The following is an 18,513-nucleotide window of genomic DNA, read 5'->3' as shown; positions in this document are numbered from 1 at the left end:
CCCCCCCCCCCCGCACCTCCCCCACCCCGCGTTGGCCTTAGCGGCTTTGGCTTCGCATTTCGGCATGTAGTTTCCAAGCTTGCCTCCCACCTGATCGAAGGAGGTTTCCTGTCTATACACCTGAATAGAACAATTGTAGTCTTTTTCTAATTAAAAAACAAGCAAAACAACAACAGAAAAAACATTACAGATGGGTTATAACTAAAAAGAAATTATTTACCTTATTTAGTTATTCTAAATTTTTTCTTCTCTCTTTTGAGGTTCTATGAGGTAAATTCTAGTGTATCTTTTTTTGAGTTATGCACTGATTTTAAAATTTCCCAAGGGAAAGTTTGGTTAGGAATTTAGATTTTTACTAATTGATATGATACATTCCAAAATAAAGTTTGAATTCTTTTTTGGTGGAAAACATGTGATGTATTGATGTATTGCACTGCTTCTACTGGCATGATTGCTTAAAAATTGGTGCATTTGCCATCAGGACTCATATATATAAGTATATGTACCTTGTATATGAGTATATTTCCTTATATAATGTATATGAGTATATATACCTCAAAGGTATATACACCTCAAAGTAAAACAGAAGAAACTTGCCTGGCACAGTAAAGGGGACTCACTAAATGGATGAAAGTTAAATCAAAGACTTATTTTCAACCTCGTCCTCTGTGTTCATCCTTATGCCTACACTACTCAACATTGTGTACCTGGGGCATACATCTTTGATCTGGAGTATTACTGAATCTGGCTGGAGTGGAATAGTTAGCAGTGTGTGTTTAATAATTACGGTGTTTTATGTTTATAAATCACTATCAAAGTAGCTTTATGATATAATCACATGTAAATGGAAATATGTTTTTAAACCCAAGTGTTCATAAGAATCAGGGATAGATTGGTTTTATATATTTATTTTTAATGTAACTATTTTTTTAAATGTAACTATTTTTCCCAAGAGATATACTTACAGCAACACGTTTTAGAGAAACCATTCTTTCAAATGTTAAATTTTATGAAGATAACATTAAAAATCACTTGTTTATCACTTTAGATTGATTTTGGTGACACAAAAGATAAAGTACTGGTGTTTTTCAAGCTTCGACCTGAAGTAATTACCGATGAGAATCTACATAATAACATTCTTGTTTCATCTATGTTAGAGTCTCCTATTAATTCCCTTTACCAAGCAGTACGGCAAGTATTTGCACCAATGTTGTTAAAGGTAAGTAAAGTAGCTGTATAGTCATGCTATTTTTTTTTTTTAAATCTGTATATTCTGATAAATGTTTTCATAAACACAAACATAAATATTTATTATTTTATTTACTGTTAATGTCATCAGTATTTTGTGTTTTAATTAAAATGTCTTTTCTTAACCTTTCATTTTAAAGTAAGCTTTGTTGACAAATATGGAGAAAGGTATAAAATGCAATCCACATGAGCTTTTACATTTAAATAGTAAATGATTTTTATAAAGTTTTAACTGTTGAGAGGACTTTTTATCCCCCTTATGAAAGGGAGGTAGTTGGAAGCTTTAAAAATGAGACAGGGGTTGGAGTTAGTTCTTTCTTTCTTTCTTTATTTTGTCCTTTTTTTTTTTTTGAGACTGGCCGCACAGCGCTCAGCCAGTGAGCGCATAGGCCATCCCCATATAGGATCCGAACCCGTGGCGGGAGCGCTGCTGCACTCCCAGCGCCGCACTCTCCCGAGTGCACCAGGGGCTGGAGTTAGTTCTTTAGACAGTGTTTTAGGAAGCCAATTTGATTGGCACATTTCGGTTAATGGTTGCTCTTGTCTGTTTTTATTTTTTAGGATCAGGAATGGAGCAGAAACTTTGATCCCAAACTTCAGAGTCTTTTGAGTGAACTAGAAGCTGGGTTGGGTATAGTTCTACGAAGATCAGACAATACTTTATCAAAATTAAAATTTAAGGAAGATGACACAAGAGGTATATAATCATAGCTTAATCAGAGAAAGTACATGATTATTTCTTTAGTACATTAGTAAATGAACATATTTCTTTCTTTTTTTTTTTTTTTTTTGTCTTTTTCCGTGTCCGTCAACGGATTGCAACCCTCAGTGTTGCCCCCGCATCCGGCCGGGGACCGGCAATGGGACCGCAACCCTCGGCGTTGCTCCCGCGCCTCGCTCAGCCAGTGAGCAGGAACCGGTCCATATGTGGGATCCGAACCCTCCGGCGGGAGCGCCCCCGCGCTTCCCAAGCGGCGCACTATCCAGTGCGCCACCAGGCCGGCCCTGAACATATTTCTTCACAGATTTCTTTTCACACTTTTGGAACTTCTCTGAACATAAGCTTTTAAAAAATGAATAGATTTATATGGATTTGGAGCAAAGAAAAATGTAAACTTTAACAATGTGCAATTTGTTGAAAATACAGTTGATTCTTGCTATTCACAGTAGTTATGTTCTATAAAATCACTGTGAACATTGAATTAGTGAATACTAAACCATTGTTCTTAGGGGAAATACAGGGTTAGGTTCCTTGGAGCCTCTGGTTACAACATTTCATCAACTTATCAATAATATATAACCTTATTTTGTGTGTTTCTGTTTAAAGACTCTTTAATATATGTACTTGATTAACATTGACTTCATGGCCAACAGCACCATAACTCATGTCTGAATGAAGCTTGTCTAACATATGTATTTTCTCTGTAAGGCACATCACAACCTTCTTGTGCTTAGGAACACTAGGCAGAACTTCAGCACTATGCTTAGGGACCTATTTTAAAAAGTGACCTATTTTAAAAAGTGACATTATAAAAAGGGACCAAGAAAAAGCACAAAAATGTGAAAAATGTGACACTAAATAGACTGAGAAAAGGATACTTGTTTACAGTATGAGGTAGGAAACAAGAAGGCAGAGTATTGTTGTCTTGTTTGACTTGAGCTGGAATGTGTGTCAGTTGACTCAAATTTTTTGCTTCTCTGTTACAGAATATGCAAGTAATGGGGACTGACTGATTATATACCTTGCAAAGATAATAGGCCATCAACTTTTATTTTAAAGTATATTTTATGTGAAGCTGTCTAATTATAATTTTATTGTGGCTATAGATTACTATTCATATGAACAATTAATATGAAATGCATGACTTATACAAATAATTATTTTAAAATGTTGGATATAATTTTATGTTTTGCTTGAATAATAAACTACATGCTTTTTGAAGTCCATAAACCAAGAAGAATAGTGCATTTATTTTCAGCATGTGATTAGGCAACTAGAAATTGTCCAGTTCATTGGGAAATTTAAAAACAAATTTAAAAGTAAAACTATTTAAATTTTTTTATACTTTTAAATTAAATTTAAAAAATTATTGGTTAAATTATAATTATTTTCATTTCAATGGTATTTAATAGCATGATGGTATTGGAATTAGATTTAGGAAATATGCATGTATGTAGACATAACCAAAATCAGTAAATGAATTACATAACTTTCTGGCTTTTCACTTTCCATTGATAATTCTTTTTTTTTTTCTCTTCACTTTTGCAGGTATTCTTACACCAAGTGATGAGTTCCAGTTTTGGATAGAACAAGCTCATCGTGGAAATAAACAGAGTAGTAAAGAAAGAGCCAGTTATTTTAAAGAATTATTTGAAACAATTGCAAGAGTATGTGATTCATATGTAGTTATATATCAGGTTTCTTATAAAATTACTTTAAGATTCAATTTTTACTATTTTCCTCTGTTTTAAAATCTACTTAAAGGTTGTGAACAAAATACATTCTTCATATGTAGCAAAGTTTACTTAAGATATGTATTTAAAGTGAGTACAGCTTAGAAAACCAACACTTAGTTACTAATCTCTAGTAAATATTTTTCTCAAAAATAAAATTACTTTTCTGCAGGTACGTAGTGAAAAACAAAACCCCAGTATACTAGCAGAGGTTTTCTCATGCAGAGATATGTTCTTTTGAAATAATGTTCGCTTTACTCAAATTAACATTTTGAAGTAATTTGAAAGATGAAAAGTCTTAGTTTTATGCCTGTTTGAATGATTACTCCTTGATGTATCTACACAGAGATTAAATAAGTAACCATTTTAAATATGAGTATAAATAGGTTCTTTTCAAAGCAAATATATAGCAATTTTCTACTTGTTTCCACTTATTTTAATAATATTATTTTAATGGAGTGTGTGGAATGGTTTTAAGCTTTTTTTGGTAACAATGGTGAAATATAGAATAATAAACCTTGTAGTATGGTTGTATTATTGTTTATCATAGCATTACACAGCACAATAAATGAATGAATAAAGACATGTTAACTACAATGGGTAGCGTATATGGTGTTAAGGCCCCCTCCATTGGGTGAATAAAAGAAATGAATCCAAAGTTAAAGAAAATTAGGCCAAGTGTGTAAATAAATGAATAGACTTTTTGCAATTCTTTTTTTTTCTGGCTTTCATGAAGTTTATGTTTGTGGAGGAACTTGTAGGGTATTTACATAAAGAAGTAATTATTATCTGGTAGAAAAAGGAGGAGAAAATAATCTGGTAAATATTAGTTTAGCAGTTGACAAATTCTGGGAAAATTTTGATTATATTACCCAAGGTACAAATATGATTATGTTTAAAAATTAATGAATTTTGTTTTTAGGAGTTTTATAACTTGGACAGTCTGTCCTTACTGGAAGTTGTTGACTTAGTGGAGACTGCTCGGGATGTGATAGATGATGTGTGGAGACAAACAGAACATGATCATTATCCTGAGTCACGAATGTTACATCTCTTAGACATCATAGGTACTAGTAAAGAAATAAACTTTTGGAATTTTGGAAGCCTGTCTTATTTTACTTTCTTTTTTTCTTTTAAGCCCTTACTTAAAATGCTCCTTAATTTAATAATTGCTATTTAAAATAACTTTTAAAACAAATTATGCAGAATTATTTAAATAGATACCTGTATGTAGTTGGTTAATTTCGGGTGTGTGTTAAATTCTTTGACCATTGATAGAACTAAATTTACATAAATATTTACTATTTATGCATATATTATTGGACTTTATTTTGAAATGAACCAAAAAATTACTTAAAATATATTGACTTATCCATCAATATTAAAATTTTTGAACTGTCAATTTTTGAAACTACCTTTCTCGTTATTATTTTAAGGATATTATTAGATAAATACATAAAGGTGTGTGTATAATGGTCTTATTATAGCATTGTTTATAATAAAAGAGTAGAAACAAATAGGAATTGAGTATTTTTTTATGTAATTCTACATCCATACGGTAGATTCTACAGTCTTAAAAAAATTGTATATATATTTTTACACTTGAAAGATGTACATGATACATTGAATGATACACTGAATGATGCAAAAATGCAAACTAATGTTGTGTGAATATGTGTTTTTTAAAAAAATACTTGTTATTGTCAGAGATAGTTGAAGGATATTCATGTGGTATTTCATAGATCCTTGGTTTGCTAATTTGTATATTTTTAAAATTTTGTTATAACACATGCATTTTGTAATTATTCTGTAAAAAGACATTTATTTTCATTAAAATCTTTGCTCTTTTATTAGGTGGTTCATTTGGAAGGTTTGTTCAGAAAAAGTTGGGAGCTTTGAACCTATGGGAAGATCCTTATTATCTTGTAAAAGAAAATCTGAAAGCTGGTATTTCAATTTGTGAACAGTGGGTGATAGTCTGTAATCATCTAACAGCTCAGGTGTGGCCCCGCTATGTTCCTCATCCATGGAAAAATGAAAAATATTTCCCAGAAACACTTGACAAACTTGGCAAACGCCTTGAAGAGGTATCAGTTTGATTATCTGGGTCTTTGTCTTTAAGTGTGAAATAGGTCTTCATTTGTTTGTGATTGTATTTTATAATCAATAAGCATTGCACATCTAATAGAAATTATTTAAGTTTGGGGAGAGGAGTTAAAGTTCATGTGAGATAATTTATAGTAATCATCTGGCACAGTGCCAGGTGCACAGTGGGCACTAAGTGCTAGTTTCTGCCTCCTTTCTTTTTCTTTAGTGTGTGACTGGTTAGTTGGGAACTTCTATTTTGTTCTGTGTTGTAAAAAAGATAATTAACCCACTCATCCATGTATGGAAGCTCTCAGACATTCTCTTGGCTATTGAAATTGTTTCTAAGTAGGGACAGCTTTTTAGGGAGTACTCAGTGGAAATATTTGAAACAGCTGCTTAATTCACATAAGTTATGATCTTCAGTATAGAACTTCTATATTTAGCTTCAAGAGACAGGCAAAATGAGATTATTTGAACATTGCAAAGCTGACTTTTTCACTCTATGCTTAAGGGAACCATAGTTCTTTGTTAGGATTTTTTTTTAACGTTTTTGTTATGGAATATTTCAAACATACACAAAAGTAAAATAGTATAATGAATGCCACTGTACCCATCACTCAGTTTCAACAGTCATTGATGTTACTCAGTTCTTGTCCATCTTTGTCTTCCTTGCCTCCTTTTTATTTTTTCTTGGCTGGAGTATTTTTAAAGCTGAGATATCATATGCGTCCACCCTTAATAAATAACCACAATACCACTATTACACCCAACAAAATGACAATAATTTCTTAATGCCATTTTATATCTAGCCAGTGTTCATTTACTCCGGTTGTATCAGAATTTTTTTCTAGTTGGTTTACTTGAAACAGGTTGCAAACAAGGCTCGCACGTTGTATTTGGTTGATATGTCTCCTAAGTCACTTTTAATCTAAAACAGTTTCCCCTTTCTATTTTTCATGCCAGACAGCACTTCCCACCTTTTCAATTTGTCTGATTATATTGTGTTATTTAGCATGTTCCTGTCTCTCCCATTTTTTTTCTATTAAATACTAGTTAGCTATAAAGCTTTGATTAGATTGATTCCTTTTTTTTTCTTTTGTAAGCATTCTTTTATATGTGGTGCTCTATGGCTCTTACACATTACATCAGGAGACGTGTAGTGTCTGGTTTTCCCACTTTTAGTGATGTTAAATTTGACCTGTAGGTTCAGGTACCATCAGCCCGTTTGATCCACAGCCATTGATGATCATGAGGGGTTGCAAAATGGTGATTTTCTAATTCTGTCATTCCTTCTGCATTTATTAGTGATGATTTTTCTATATGGAAGAATTTTTATCATCAACTTTTTACTTACTCTGAAATATAGTTTGTGTAGGAATGGCAGTATAGACAATTGCTTCTTTCTTATTATTTATCACTTTTCAGGACAATGAACAGTAGGTTAGTGTCATAATAAGTTTTATAGGTAACAAATGAAATGTGTTTTAGTAGTGTCATTATGAACTCATAGATTTTTATATTTTATGTGGTTCAGTCCTTTGTTGTTATTATGCTCAAATTGTTCCATCTTTGGGCAATGATTGCCCCTTCAAGTTGGCTCTTGTGTAACTTTGATGTGACTTCAATATTTCTTTGATAATTTTCATGCCCCTCACAAATGTCCTACCCCAGCCCATTTTGTACATTTTCTTTCTCATACCTGGAATTAGCTATTTCTCCAAGAAGCCTGGTTCTTTTTGGTGGGAAATGGTATATTGTAACAACGTGGTTAGGGAAGTGCTAACTGTTACTTAATTATCAATGCTTTTAGGCCTTCTCAGTACATAGAATTGTTAAATAGGTATTTTTTTTTTAGGAGGAAAAAAATAAATCATGAGTTTATACTGCTATTTCCAACTCAAATGGGAAATTATAATGTTTTTACTTAAACGTTTTTTTTTTTTTTTTTTTTTAAAAAGATGACCGGTAAGGGGATCTTAACCCTTGACTTGGTGTTGTCAGCACCACGCTCACCCAGTGAGCTAACCGGCCATCCCTATGTGGGATCTGAACCCTTGGCCTTGGTGTTATCAGCACCGCACTCTCCCGAGTGAGCCACAGGGCCGGCCCTTTACTTAAACTTTTTGATTACCTTTTGATTGTTGGTGGAAATTTTCAGTTCAAAATACAATGATATTTGTTTTCCAGCTGTTTGTAAATTATAAATAATAGGGCAGTTAATATGTCATTTCATTATTAGTAGTGCAATTTATTGAAGAATAACGAAAATCAGTCAGAAGTTTTTACAATATTAAGGGAAGACTAAAAATTTACTTGGGAGCTTTAAATATAGTTCACAGATATTTAGATCTTATATATTTTTACTAGGTTTGAGCACACTTATTAATGTTAGAGTCATGATACAGTTATGTCTTTGAGCATCACTTTTATTATTGATGAATAGTAATTCTCAGATTATAATTTCAGTTTTATTGTTAATTTCAGAGAACCTACCTTAATGAAAATTCTTGCCCAACATCTTTAGATTTTAGACCTACTTATGTAGATTTTTAAAAATTTAAATAAATTTTTTTGTTTTGATATTTTATCTTTTAGGTTTTGGCTGTTAGAACAATTCATGAGAAACTTCTCCAGTTTCTACCTGCCGGTGAAGAGGAAATTACATGCCTGGCTCGAGTATTTGAACCTTTTACTGGCCTGAATCCTGTGCAATATAATCCATATACTGAGGTTGAATATATATGTGTTTATATATATAATTTCCTGTTTGTATTGTTCTTTTTAAAGGCAGATTTAAAAAATATTAAAATCTAACAATATTATTAATGTGTTTAGCCTTTGTGGAAAGCTGCAGTGTCTCAATATGAAAAAATTATTGCACCTGCTGAACGAAAAATAGCAGGAAAATTAAAAAATTATATTTCAGAAATTCAAGACAGTCCACAACAGGTAAAATGTTGAAGTATTTCACTTTTAATATTTCCCTTGTTATTTTAAGAGACATGTGTTTTTACTAAGTTGATCCATTGGAGTGAACATATACTCATTTTGTTTTATATTAGCTTCTTCAAGCATTTCTGAAATATAAAGATTTGGTGAAGCGTCCAACTATAAGCAAAGAATTGATGTTAGAAAGAGAAACTTTACTAGCAAGACTTGAGGACTCAGTTAAAGGTAAAAGTTTGTCAGAGCTTATAGTGTTTGCTTGAGAAAATATTTTTATAGATTTCGTTTTTATTTGTTGCACACCATTTAGGATTAAGACTACATATTCTGACATTTTTATGTTGAAGATTAACTTACTCATTTCTGTTATAACAGGTTATTTTCTTTCTGTGTCTCATGTCATACATGGTAAGGTCTTTAAAAGTAAGGACCAACTCTTACTATTTTTTTTTTATCTACAACGTTTGTCGTAGTGCTTGGTACATGGAAGGCATTTAGGAAATCTTTGCAAAAGCTGTGTAATCATTTATATGATTTAAATTTTATAGATTTTCGATTAGACTTTGAGAATCGGTGCCGAGGAATTCCTGGTGATGCATCAGGACCACTTTCTGGCAAAAATCTTTCAGAAGTTGTCAATAATGTAGTTTGGGTTCGCCAGTTGGAATTGAAGGTATTTTTTTTTCTAATAAAAGTTGAAGAATGCTAATGGTAAAATGTGCTAAATTAAAGCATGTGGAAAGTACGTTAGAACTGTAGTGAAATATTCTGTTTTTCTTGGCATATCCACCTAATTTTCATGTAAAATGTAGAAGTCTGAAAAAGTGTAGAACAGGTTCTAATGGTGTTATTCATTCCTTGGATAGAGATAGTTATTAAAGCACTTATTATTCCAGTTGCAGTTGTTCCAGGCAAGTGTCTTTAAAAAAATTATTCAAGAGGAAAGCATCCTTTACTCTTAATTAAAAAAATATTATTTGGAAGTCTTGGTAGTTGCAAAGACTATCTGCAAGTATGTTTATGTAACTTAATCACTTAGATTTAAAGGAAGTTAAAGTAAATGTGAAAGGTAATTATGTCATTGTTTGAGGTAGGGACAGGAATTTATAGATTTAAAAGATCATTATTTTAATATTTTAATATTTTCAAAATTGACCTAGGACTCTTGTGGACTTACTAATTAATATGTGGTACAATATCTTGCATTTGACTCATACAATAAATATTGATTGATTATAGTCTGCAATCAAGAGCAAAAAGACATAGAGTATTATTATAAAAGCTAGCATACTTGGCAGTTTTATTTATTCAAGTTTGCATTTGATGTTTTATTTTCTGGAATATTTTGCTTCATTCTGTCAGCTTTCAAGGGCACTAAAATGTTCTTGTACAGTTGTGGAGGAAAGGCACTTCTCTTTCAGCTGACATTCAAATTGCCCTAATTATTGTTTGAGCTATAAACCAGAGCATTTAGCTAAGCATTTAGCTCCTGAGCATACTTAGGAGTATTGCTGAAGTGCTCGGAATTTCCTTTGAAAATCAGTGGGGCACAAATATGGTAAGACCTGACTTTCCATTATTTTACCCTTCAAATTATGCCTTGTATCCTCTTGTATTTTGCTATTTTGAGGTTGTATAATTCAGAGGTAAAGTAGGAATTGATATTCTTAAATCTCTGGCAAATCTGTTTTACTATTTGTAGATGAATGGGAAAATAATTTCTGAATCACAGATCAGGTAAGGGGGCTCATTATTTTATGTTAGAGTTTAAATATCACATATCTTGTAATTCGACTTTTTAAGGTAGATGATACTATCAAGATTGCAGAAGCTCTTTTATCTGACTTGTCAGGATTTCGATCCTTTCATCGAAGTGCTGCAGATCTCTTAGACCAGTTTAAACTATATGAACAGGAGCAATTTGATGATTGGTCCAGGGATATTCAGTCAGGTTTGTCTGATTCCAGATCCGGTTTATGGTAAGTATAAATATACTAAACTATAAAATCTAAAACTATATGTTATTAACCCAAATGGTTAGGTGGAATTTATCATCTTTCTCCTTTCTCCAAACTTGCTGCTTCTCCTTTAATTCTTTTTGTTTGTTAGCTTTTGATCATCAACATTTTTAAGTCATTAGGGTAGGAAACTCTGATGATATAGTTAGTTGACAGCCTCCTCCTTGCTTCTCATGTCTGTTTCCTGTGGAATTAGACTTTCTCTCTCATGATTTTTTGTTATTGGTACTCATATATGTTTTTCGATCTTTTTACATTCATATTATAAATACACACACACACACACACACACACACACACACACACTTTAAACTGTGAATTATATTAATTTTAAACTCCTTGAGACAGGGAGTATTTCTTCATGGTTCCCAACATAGTAAGGCTTTAGTAAATATTTTTTGAGCTATGTTGAATATATTAATTGATTAGTGTTGTTGTTCTAACAGGGATTTAAAGTGGATGGTCTAGAAAAACCATTGTTTCTTTGTACTTCAGATCAACTTTCTCCAGCATATTATTGCTTATATTTTTAGAAACTTTTTTAAAGTAATTTTGTCCATGATATGAAGTTCTGTTTATTTCCCCGATACTGCTACAAAAGATAATTAGACCAAAAGTGGTGCTTTTTAAATTGGATTAATACTTTTTTTTCTTTATTTAGAATTCTGGCTCTGGAGGAAGAATAGAGGAACCAGAGGTGCTAGGGCATATTGATCGTAACTTTATGCTATTTGACTCTTTTCCTTCCATTCTTAGCCTAAAACATGAGAGATGCTACCAGCTAAAAAAAAGAAAAAAAGGGTGCTTTAGTCAACTAATTCCAGAAAATTTGCATACTTCACCATTATATCTCCAGTAAAGAATACTTTATGTATGGTAGAATACATACATAAAGCTTTGTTACACCTAGTGTTTCCCATTTGTCAATGAAACTCCCCTTCTCTTCTTTTTTGGTGTCAAACTTCTTAATTTCCTGTAGAATCATCAGTGTGTTTTGAACACATTTTGGGAAATGCTGGTATATACAAACTAATTTTGAAGATCAGTCCCAAATAAAGGCCAAAAGGGTTACCATTATTGTTTTCTGACAGGCTTTATGTGCATATAGGAAGTTTGAGCTAAATCATCATTTTAAGCCATTTTAAAGCATCTCCTTTTTATTATGCTTTGTTTTATGTGTTTTTAAGTATGTACAATTAAAAAAATCTGTAGTTTTTTTTTACTTTGAGTTAATACTAGATTTACAGAAAAGTTGTAAAAACTATTATGTTTTTCATCAGTCAAAAGATAGAAAACAAGAAACTTAACAGGTTACTCATTTTATTTTGTAGTATTCAGGCTAACAGTCGAATTATGGAATTGGATCCTAATGATGGATCGTTAAAAGTGCATTATTCAGATCGTTTGGTGATTCTTCTGAGAGAAGTTCGTCAGCTTTCTGCACTTGGCTTTGTTATTCCTGCCAAAATACAGCAAGTTGCGAACATTGCACAGAAATTCTGCAAGCAAGCAATTATTCTTAAACAAGTATGAAATTATATTTTTGAAAATATGCCTATTCTGAGTTCCTTACATTTAACTAGAATATGTTAAAGGTTTTATTTTCTACTTTTGATTTTTTTTAGGCTAGTAGAATAGCACTGTTAACTCTTCTGAAATTATGCTTTGCTAAATGACTACATTATAAAGTTTGCTTTGTAACTTATATAGGAATTTATTAATTTAAGGTATTATTGTTACTGCTTTTTATTCTAAAAGCATTAGGAAAAATAGAATGTTATTTTTTTCTTTTCCTTCCTTCCCCTCTCTTTCTTCTCTCCCTCCCTCCTTTCTTTCTCTTTCTCTTTCTCTCTCCCCCCCCCCTTTTTCTTTCTTTCTCTCTGTTACTTCCAAGAGTTTTAAAGGATCTTCTAATTAAAGGGTCCTCTGCCTGCCTTCTAGGGGCAGATTCTTAGAGGATTATCAGGCCAATAAATTGGTCTGTTTCTAGTCATTTCCTCAGTCTACCTATTTGCACATTGCTATCCTATCATTTCCTTGTTTAAAACCATTGGAAAGTTTTTAGGTAAGAGTTTTGGGTTTGGATTTTATTCTCAAGTGTATTGGGAAGTTAGTAGTTTTGGGGTAGGCAAGAAAGAGATGTGATGTATGTTTAAAAGAGACCACTTCGAATAGACTACAGAAGACTGTGATTGGAAGCAGGGATACCAGTTAGGAGACTGTTGCACTAGTCTTGCCAAGAGATGAGAGTATGTGGCTTAGGGTGGGATTGATAGAGCTGAGGTGAAGTGGTTGGATTCAAGATATATTTTGAAAGTATTGGCAATAGGCTTTTGCTGATGTGAGATGTCAGAAAAGAGTTAAGGAAAACTCAGAGAATTCTTGTTCTGAGCAATGGATAAATCATTTTATATATACTGAATAAGGAAGTAGCAGGCTTGGAGAGGTACGGAATTAGGAATTCAGTTTTTTAGCACTTAACATGCTTTATTAGGTTTCTCTCTTCCTTATGGGACTGTGAACTTTTTGATTCTAGGGGCTAGGTTTTATAATCCTGTTTAATCAGCCCTCAGGACGTGACTTGGCAAATTGTAGGAACTCAACATATATATGTTGATTGTATATATTAATACATGAGTAAATGTTGTATTGGGGATGAAAAACATTTTCTGTATAATCTTAGGAATGAGAAAAATTAATATTTCCATTCAAGCAATTAAAAATGAAAAATTAAAACTTAAAAATGAAATTTATTATTTTTTATTGATTATTGTAATTGGACTTTTACTTTATAGGTGGCACATTTTTATAATTCTATTGATCAACAAATGATTCAAAGTCAGAGGCCAATGATGTTACAATCTGCCTTAGCATTTGAACAAATAATTAAGGTAAATGGATTTTCTATGTTATTATATTTAGATTTTACATATGTGTTTCTTATTTCTTAGTGTTTTGGTTTACCCTTCAGCTTAACATAACCATTGATCTACACTTTATTTTGATCCCCAATGACTTCCTTCACTCTTAACAAGTAACATTTTTTTCCAACTGCTGATTTAAATGGTTATAATATTTTACATATTTTGGTATTGATTTTGATCAATTACATTAATATAGACAGTGTTTGTGTTATATGCTATTATATTTATTAATCCAGTGAAGTTTGAGCTCCTTATAATTCAAAAGTTCTTTGGTGCTTTTCCAACCATCTCTTGATTTTATAATTTAAGATTTATTTGCTCTTTATGTGTGCTTATTTAAATATCCATGTTTATGAAATTAGGACAACCCACAATAGGGTTTAAAGTGTATGTTACTGTGTGACTACTAACTTTTTGAGATCTATATTTTTAGTCTTTTTTTTTTTTTTTTCCTTTTTGTCTTTTTTTCATGTCCGGCAACGGATCGCAACCCTCAGTGTCGCACCCGTACCGGACCGGGACCGGCAATGGGATCGCAACCCTCGGTGTCGCGTCCGCACCTCGCTCAGCCAGTGAGCGGGAACCGGTCTGTATGTGGGATCCGAACCCTCGGCGGGAGCGCCGCTGCACTCCCAAGCGGCGCACTGTACCAGTGCGCCACTGGGCCGACCCTATTTTTAGTCTTTATAGACATGAAATATTTGAAAAAATAAATAGAAGAGGAATATACTCTTTTATTCTTTTATTTGACAGTGGATAACTAGTTGTGTTAGGGTCATCAAGACTACCCCCAGGTTCTGTGATTTGCTAGAAGAACTCACAGGACTAAGTGTACAGTCGTATTCACAGCAGTGATTTTTTGCAGTGAATAGGTACAAAGCCAAATCAGCAAAGGGAAAGGTACATGGGGTGAAGTACCAAGAAACCAGGGGCAAACTTCCAAGAGTTCTCTCCCAGTGGAGTCACGCAGGGTGTGCTTCATTCCATCAGCAATGAATTGTAACATGCGAAATGTTGTCTTACCAGGGAAGTTCATTAGAGACTCAACACACCCACATTTTTATTGGTGGCTGGTCACATAGGCATCTTCTGCCTAGTTTGATACCAAAGTTCCAGGCTCCCAGAAGAAAAGCAAGTATTCAGCATAAACCATATTATTTAGGTACAGTGAGCCACTCTTACCGGTTAGGGTATTGGGAACCCTTCCAAAATCTTAAGTTCCCAGATGCCAGCTAAGGGCCAATCTTTAAAGCAGGGTTTTCAAAGAAAAGCAGTCATACTTGTGTGTTAACTCTTTTCTGCATAGAAGTTCTCAGGCTTAAAATTTACTAGAAGTTATGTAATTTATATTACAGATCTTATTAAAAATACTTTTTTTCTTGGTGCCAAAGATTAACATGAGTTTTTAATGGAAAGTTTATAATATACAGATTAAAAAAAAGAAAAAATTGTCCTATAATCATACCACAAAGAGAAGGCCATTTTTAACAGTCTGTTGTCTATTTTTTTTTTTTTTAAAAGATGACCGGTAAGGGGATCTTAACCCTTGACTTGCTGTTGTCAGCACCACGCTCAGCCAGTGAGCGAACCGGCCATCCCTATGTGGGATCCAAACCTGGGGGCTTGGTGTTATCAGCACCGCACTCTCCCGAGTGAGCCACGGGCCGGCCCTGTTGTCTATTTTTTTAAACTTTTTTTTTAAATATGTATTTTTGAAAATATATGTACATTTTTGAAAATGGGATCATACTTTATTATGTTTGTTCTCTTAATTTTCCTTTATTATTTTTATTATTTCCTTTATTAGTTTTGTTCTCTTAGTTTTTCTTATTTATTTATGTTTGTTCTCTTAATTTTCCTTTATTATTATTATTATTTTTTTTTTTTTTTGTCTTTTTTCCGTGTCCGGCAACGGATCGCAACCCTCAGTGTGCGGGAGTGCTACTGCGCTCCCAGCGCCGCACTCTCCCGAGTGTGCCACGGGCTCGGCCCAGTTTTTCTTATTTTTATTTGGCTGCTTTCTCTTTGTCTGCTTTCAAGATTTCAAAGATTCCTTGTCTATTATTTTCAGAAATTAATTATTATGTGGCCTGACATGGAATTTTTTAAGTTTTTCTTATTTGGGTTTCATTTAGCTTTTTGAATCAGTAGGTTTACATATTTTGCTAAATTTGGGAAGTTTTCAGTCATTATTTCTTTGAATTTGTTTTTCAGTCTTTTTCACTTCTTTTCCTTGAGAATGTCAATAGTATATATTTAGCTCTTTTGTCTTAGAGATCCCTGAGACTTCATTTTTATTTTTCTTTTCTATTTTCTTTATGTTCCGATTGGTAGTTCTATTGATTTGTCCTCAAATATACTAGTTCTGTCCTCTGACATTTCCACTCTACTATTGAGTCATCCAGCAAATATTTTATGTTTGTTTTTGTAGTTTTCAGATCTATACATTCCATTTTTTTTTCTGTCTATAATTTTGTTTTTTTCTTGAGAAAATTTTTCTGTCTTTTTTTTTCTTTTTTCCCTCACTAGTTTCACGAGAATTTGTTATTGCTTTTTGAAGCATTTTTATGATGGTTGCCATAAAATAATTGTCAGAAAATTCCAACATCAGATTCATTTCTGTGTTGGCATCTATAGCTTGTTTTTCTCATTCAAGTTGTGATTTTACTAGTTCTTGATATTACAAGTGATTTTCAATATATCTTGGTCATTTTAGATATTATGATATTTTGGATAATATTTGTATTAGTCCATTTCTATTGCTTATAACAAAATACATGGAACTGGGTGATTTATAAGAAAAACAAAATTTATTGCTTACAGTTTCTGAGGCTGGGAAGTCCAAAGTCCATCTGGTGGTGGTGGCAGTGACCCAGGGGTTTCACATTGCAAGATGAGGGAAGCAGAGCAGAGAGAACAGAGAGCAACAGGGAGAGAGCAGAAAGAGCGAGAGAGATTCTCTTCTTCTTTTAAAGGCCACAGAAACACGCCCCTGACCACCATTTTTAATCCATTTACTATGGCATGGTCCTATTATCTAGTCACCTCTTCAAGGCTCCACCTTTCAATTACCATAATAGGATTTCCCACCCTCTTAATAGTCACAGTGGGGGACAAGTTCCTAATATGTAAAACTTGCGGGACACAAGTCAAGCTTCAGGGAGTTTTGGGGAGATATGACTCAATCCACTACAATATTTACTCTTCATATTTTAGAAAACAGTTTTTCTGCTGAGGTATAGCATGAGGGCTGGGTAGGTAGTATGTTCAGTTTCCTTATGGCTGCTGCAGATACCATCCTGATAAAAGTGGAACACACTCACTCAGACTGTTTCATTGCAGATGAGTGGATTGGGGAGCTCAGTGCACCGTTTTGCCCTCCTGACACCTTCCTGTGAAAGTGAGGCACGAGTTTGTACTGTTATGTTGCCTTCAGCTCAGGTCCCTACTGGCTCCCATTGACACCAGCAAGGGAGGAGTTGAGGGCTGATTCATATTCCTCTGTTGCTACAAAGTAGGGGTGGAAGCTTAGCTCCTTGTTCAGTCCTGGCGACATTACCTTGGCAGGGGAATTGGAGCATTGCTTACTTTTGCTAAGTGGGGGATGAAAGATCAGCTGTCCACTTTGTCGCACTGAAACTGCAGAGAAGAACAGTATTTCCATTGGTGTTTGGCTAGAATAGAGTTGGTATTGCTGAAAAGATTTTCCTTTGTTAGGTTGCCATTTTCCTGGTACTTTGGCTAGGAAAAAGGCTTCTCTTGGAGCTTTTTTGGTTTGTGCCTGTGAGTGGTTCCAGATCAGAGTCTTCTTCAGTGGCCTGTCCTGGATATATAAAAGACAATAAGGAAATCCAGGTGTATCATTTTTTAGTTCCTGAGGTTTCTAGGCTGCCTTTTTTATTCTTCTTTTCAGTCTTCCTATGTTTATTTGTTGTCTTAAGTCCAGGGTTTTTTTAGCTGTAAGAGGGAGAACCTGGAAGAAATGAGGTTGCTCAGTCTTGACGAGTCTGCATTACCATTTATGAAATGGTAATTTATTATATGTTTTCTTTATTGCATGTCAGTGTTGAGAATAACTGAACTTATGATGTAGAATGTTAAATCTTTTGGAAAAACGAAATATCTTGACGAGTCTGCATTACCATTTATGAAATGGTAATTTATTATATGTTTTCTTTATTGCAGGTCAGTGTTGAGAATAACTGAACTTATGATGTAGAATGTTAAATCTTTTGGAAAAACGAAATGCATCTAAATGCTAAATTTCATTTATTGTAACATAGAATACAAAAGCAGGAAGTGGAGGAAAGTCACAAATTACTTGGGATAATCCTAAAGAATTAGAAAGCTACATCCAAAAACTCCAAAAGGCTGCTGAACGACTTGCCACTGAAAACAGAAAACTGAGAAAATGGCACACTACATTTTGTGAAAAGGTATATTTTGTTTCCAGAATTAAATAAACTAGGAGTAGTATTACTTAAAAAGTAATTAGGTTATAATTTTTAAAAGCTTCTTATTTTGAAATAATTTGAGACAAAGTTGAAAAAATAGTAGAGTTCACATTTATCCTTCACCCATCTTCCTTTAATGCTATCAAGTTGTATATAACCATAGTACAGTTAACATAACCAGGAAATAGACAGTTTTTGAATTTTACAACTTTTTCCACTAGCATTCTCTTTCTTTTCCTGGATACAATCCAGCAGCTCACTTTGCATTTAGTTGTTGCATCTCTGTAGTCTCCTCCTCAGTATTTTCCCTTTTTCAAGACCATGATACTTTTGATGAGTACTGGTCAGTTATTTTGTAGAATATTTGTCAACTTGGATTGT

General features: G+C 33.3%; 1 protein-coding gene across 1 annotated transcript in view; it reads left to right on the top strand.

Annotated features, from left to right (window-relative positions):
* Positions 1-18,513, top strand: part of LOC103600377 (cytoplasmic dynein 2 heavy chain 1-like) — a gene marked incomplete at its 3' end in the record, with an annotated part of 33,507 nt that overhangs the window by 904 nt on the left and 14,090 nt on the right. Inside the window, exons 2-14 of the mRNA XM_008584640.1 lie at positions 1,049-1,219; positions 1,810-1,945; positions 3,518-3,636; positions 4,625-4,769; positions 5,557-5,789; positions 8,386-8,520; positions 8,626-8,739; positions 8,853-8,964; positions 9,285-9,409; positions 10,540-10,715; positions 12,086-12,281; positions 13,550-13,645; positions 17,962-18,114. Coding sequence (XP_008582862.1) covers positions 1,049-1,219; positions 1,810-1,945; positions 3,518-3,636; positions 4,625-4,769; positions 5,557-5,789; positions 8,386-8,520; positions 8,626-8,739; positions 8,853-8,964; positions 9,285-9,409; positions 10,540-10,715; positions 12,086-12,281; positions 13,550-13,645; positions 17,962-18,114 — 1,911 coding nt within the window. The remainder of the gene's footprint in view (positions 1-1,048; positions 1,220-1,809; positions 1,946-3,517; positions 3,637-4,624; positions 4,770-5,556; positions 5,790-8,385; positions 8,521-8,625; positions 8,740-8,852; positions 8,965-9,284; positions 9,410-10,539; positions 10,716-12,085; positions 12,282-13,549; positions 13,646-17,961; positions 18,115-18,513) is intronic.

Source organism: Galeopterus variegatus, unplaced genomic scaffold, assembly GCF_000696425.1.
Source record: "Galeopterus variegatus unplaced genomic scaffold, G_variegatus-3.0.2 Scaffold3326, whole genome shotgun sequence".
NCBI lineage: Eukaryota > Metazoa > Chordata > Mammalia > Dermoptera > Cynocephalidae > Galeopterus > Galeopterus variegatus.
This window is presented reverse-complemented; position numbering and strand designations above follow the sequence as displayed.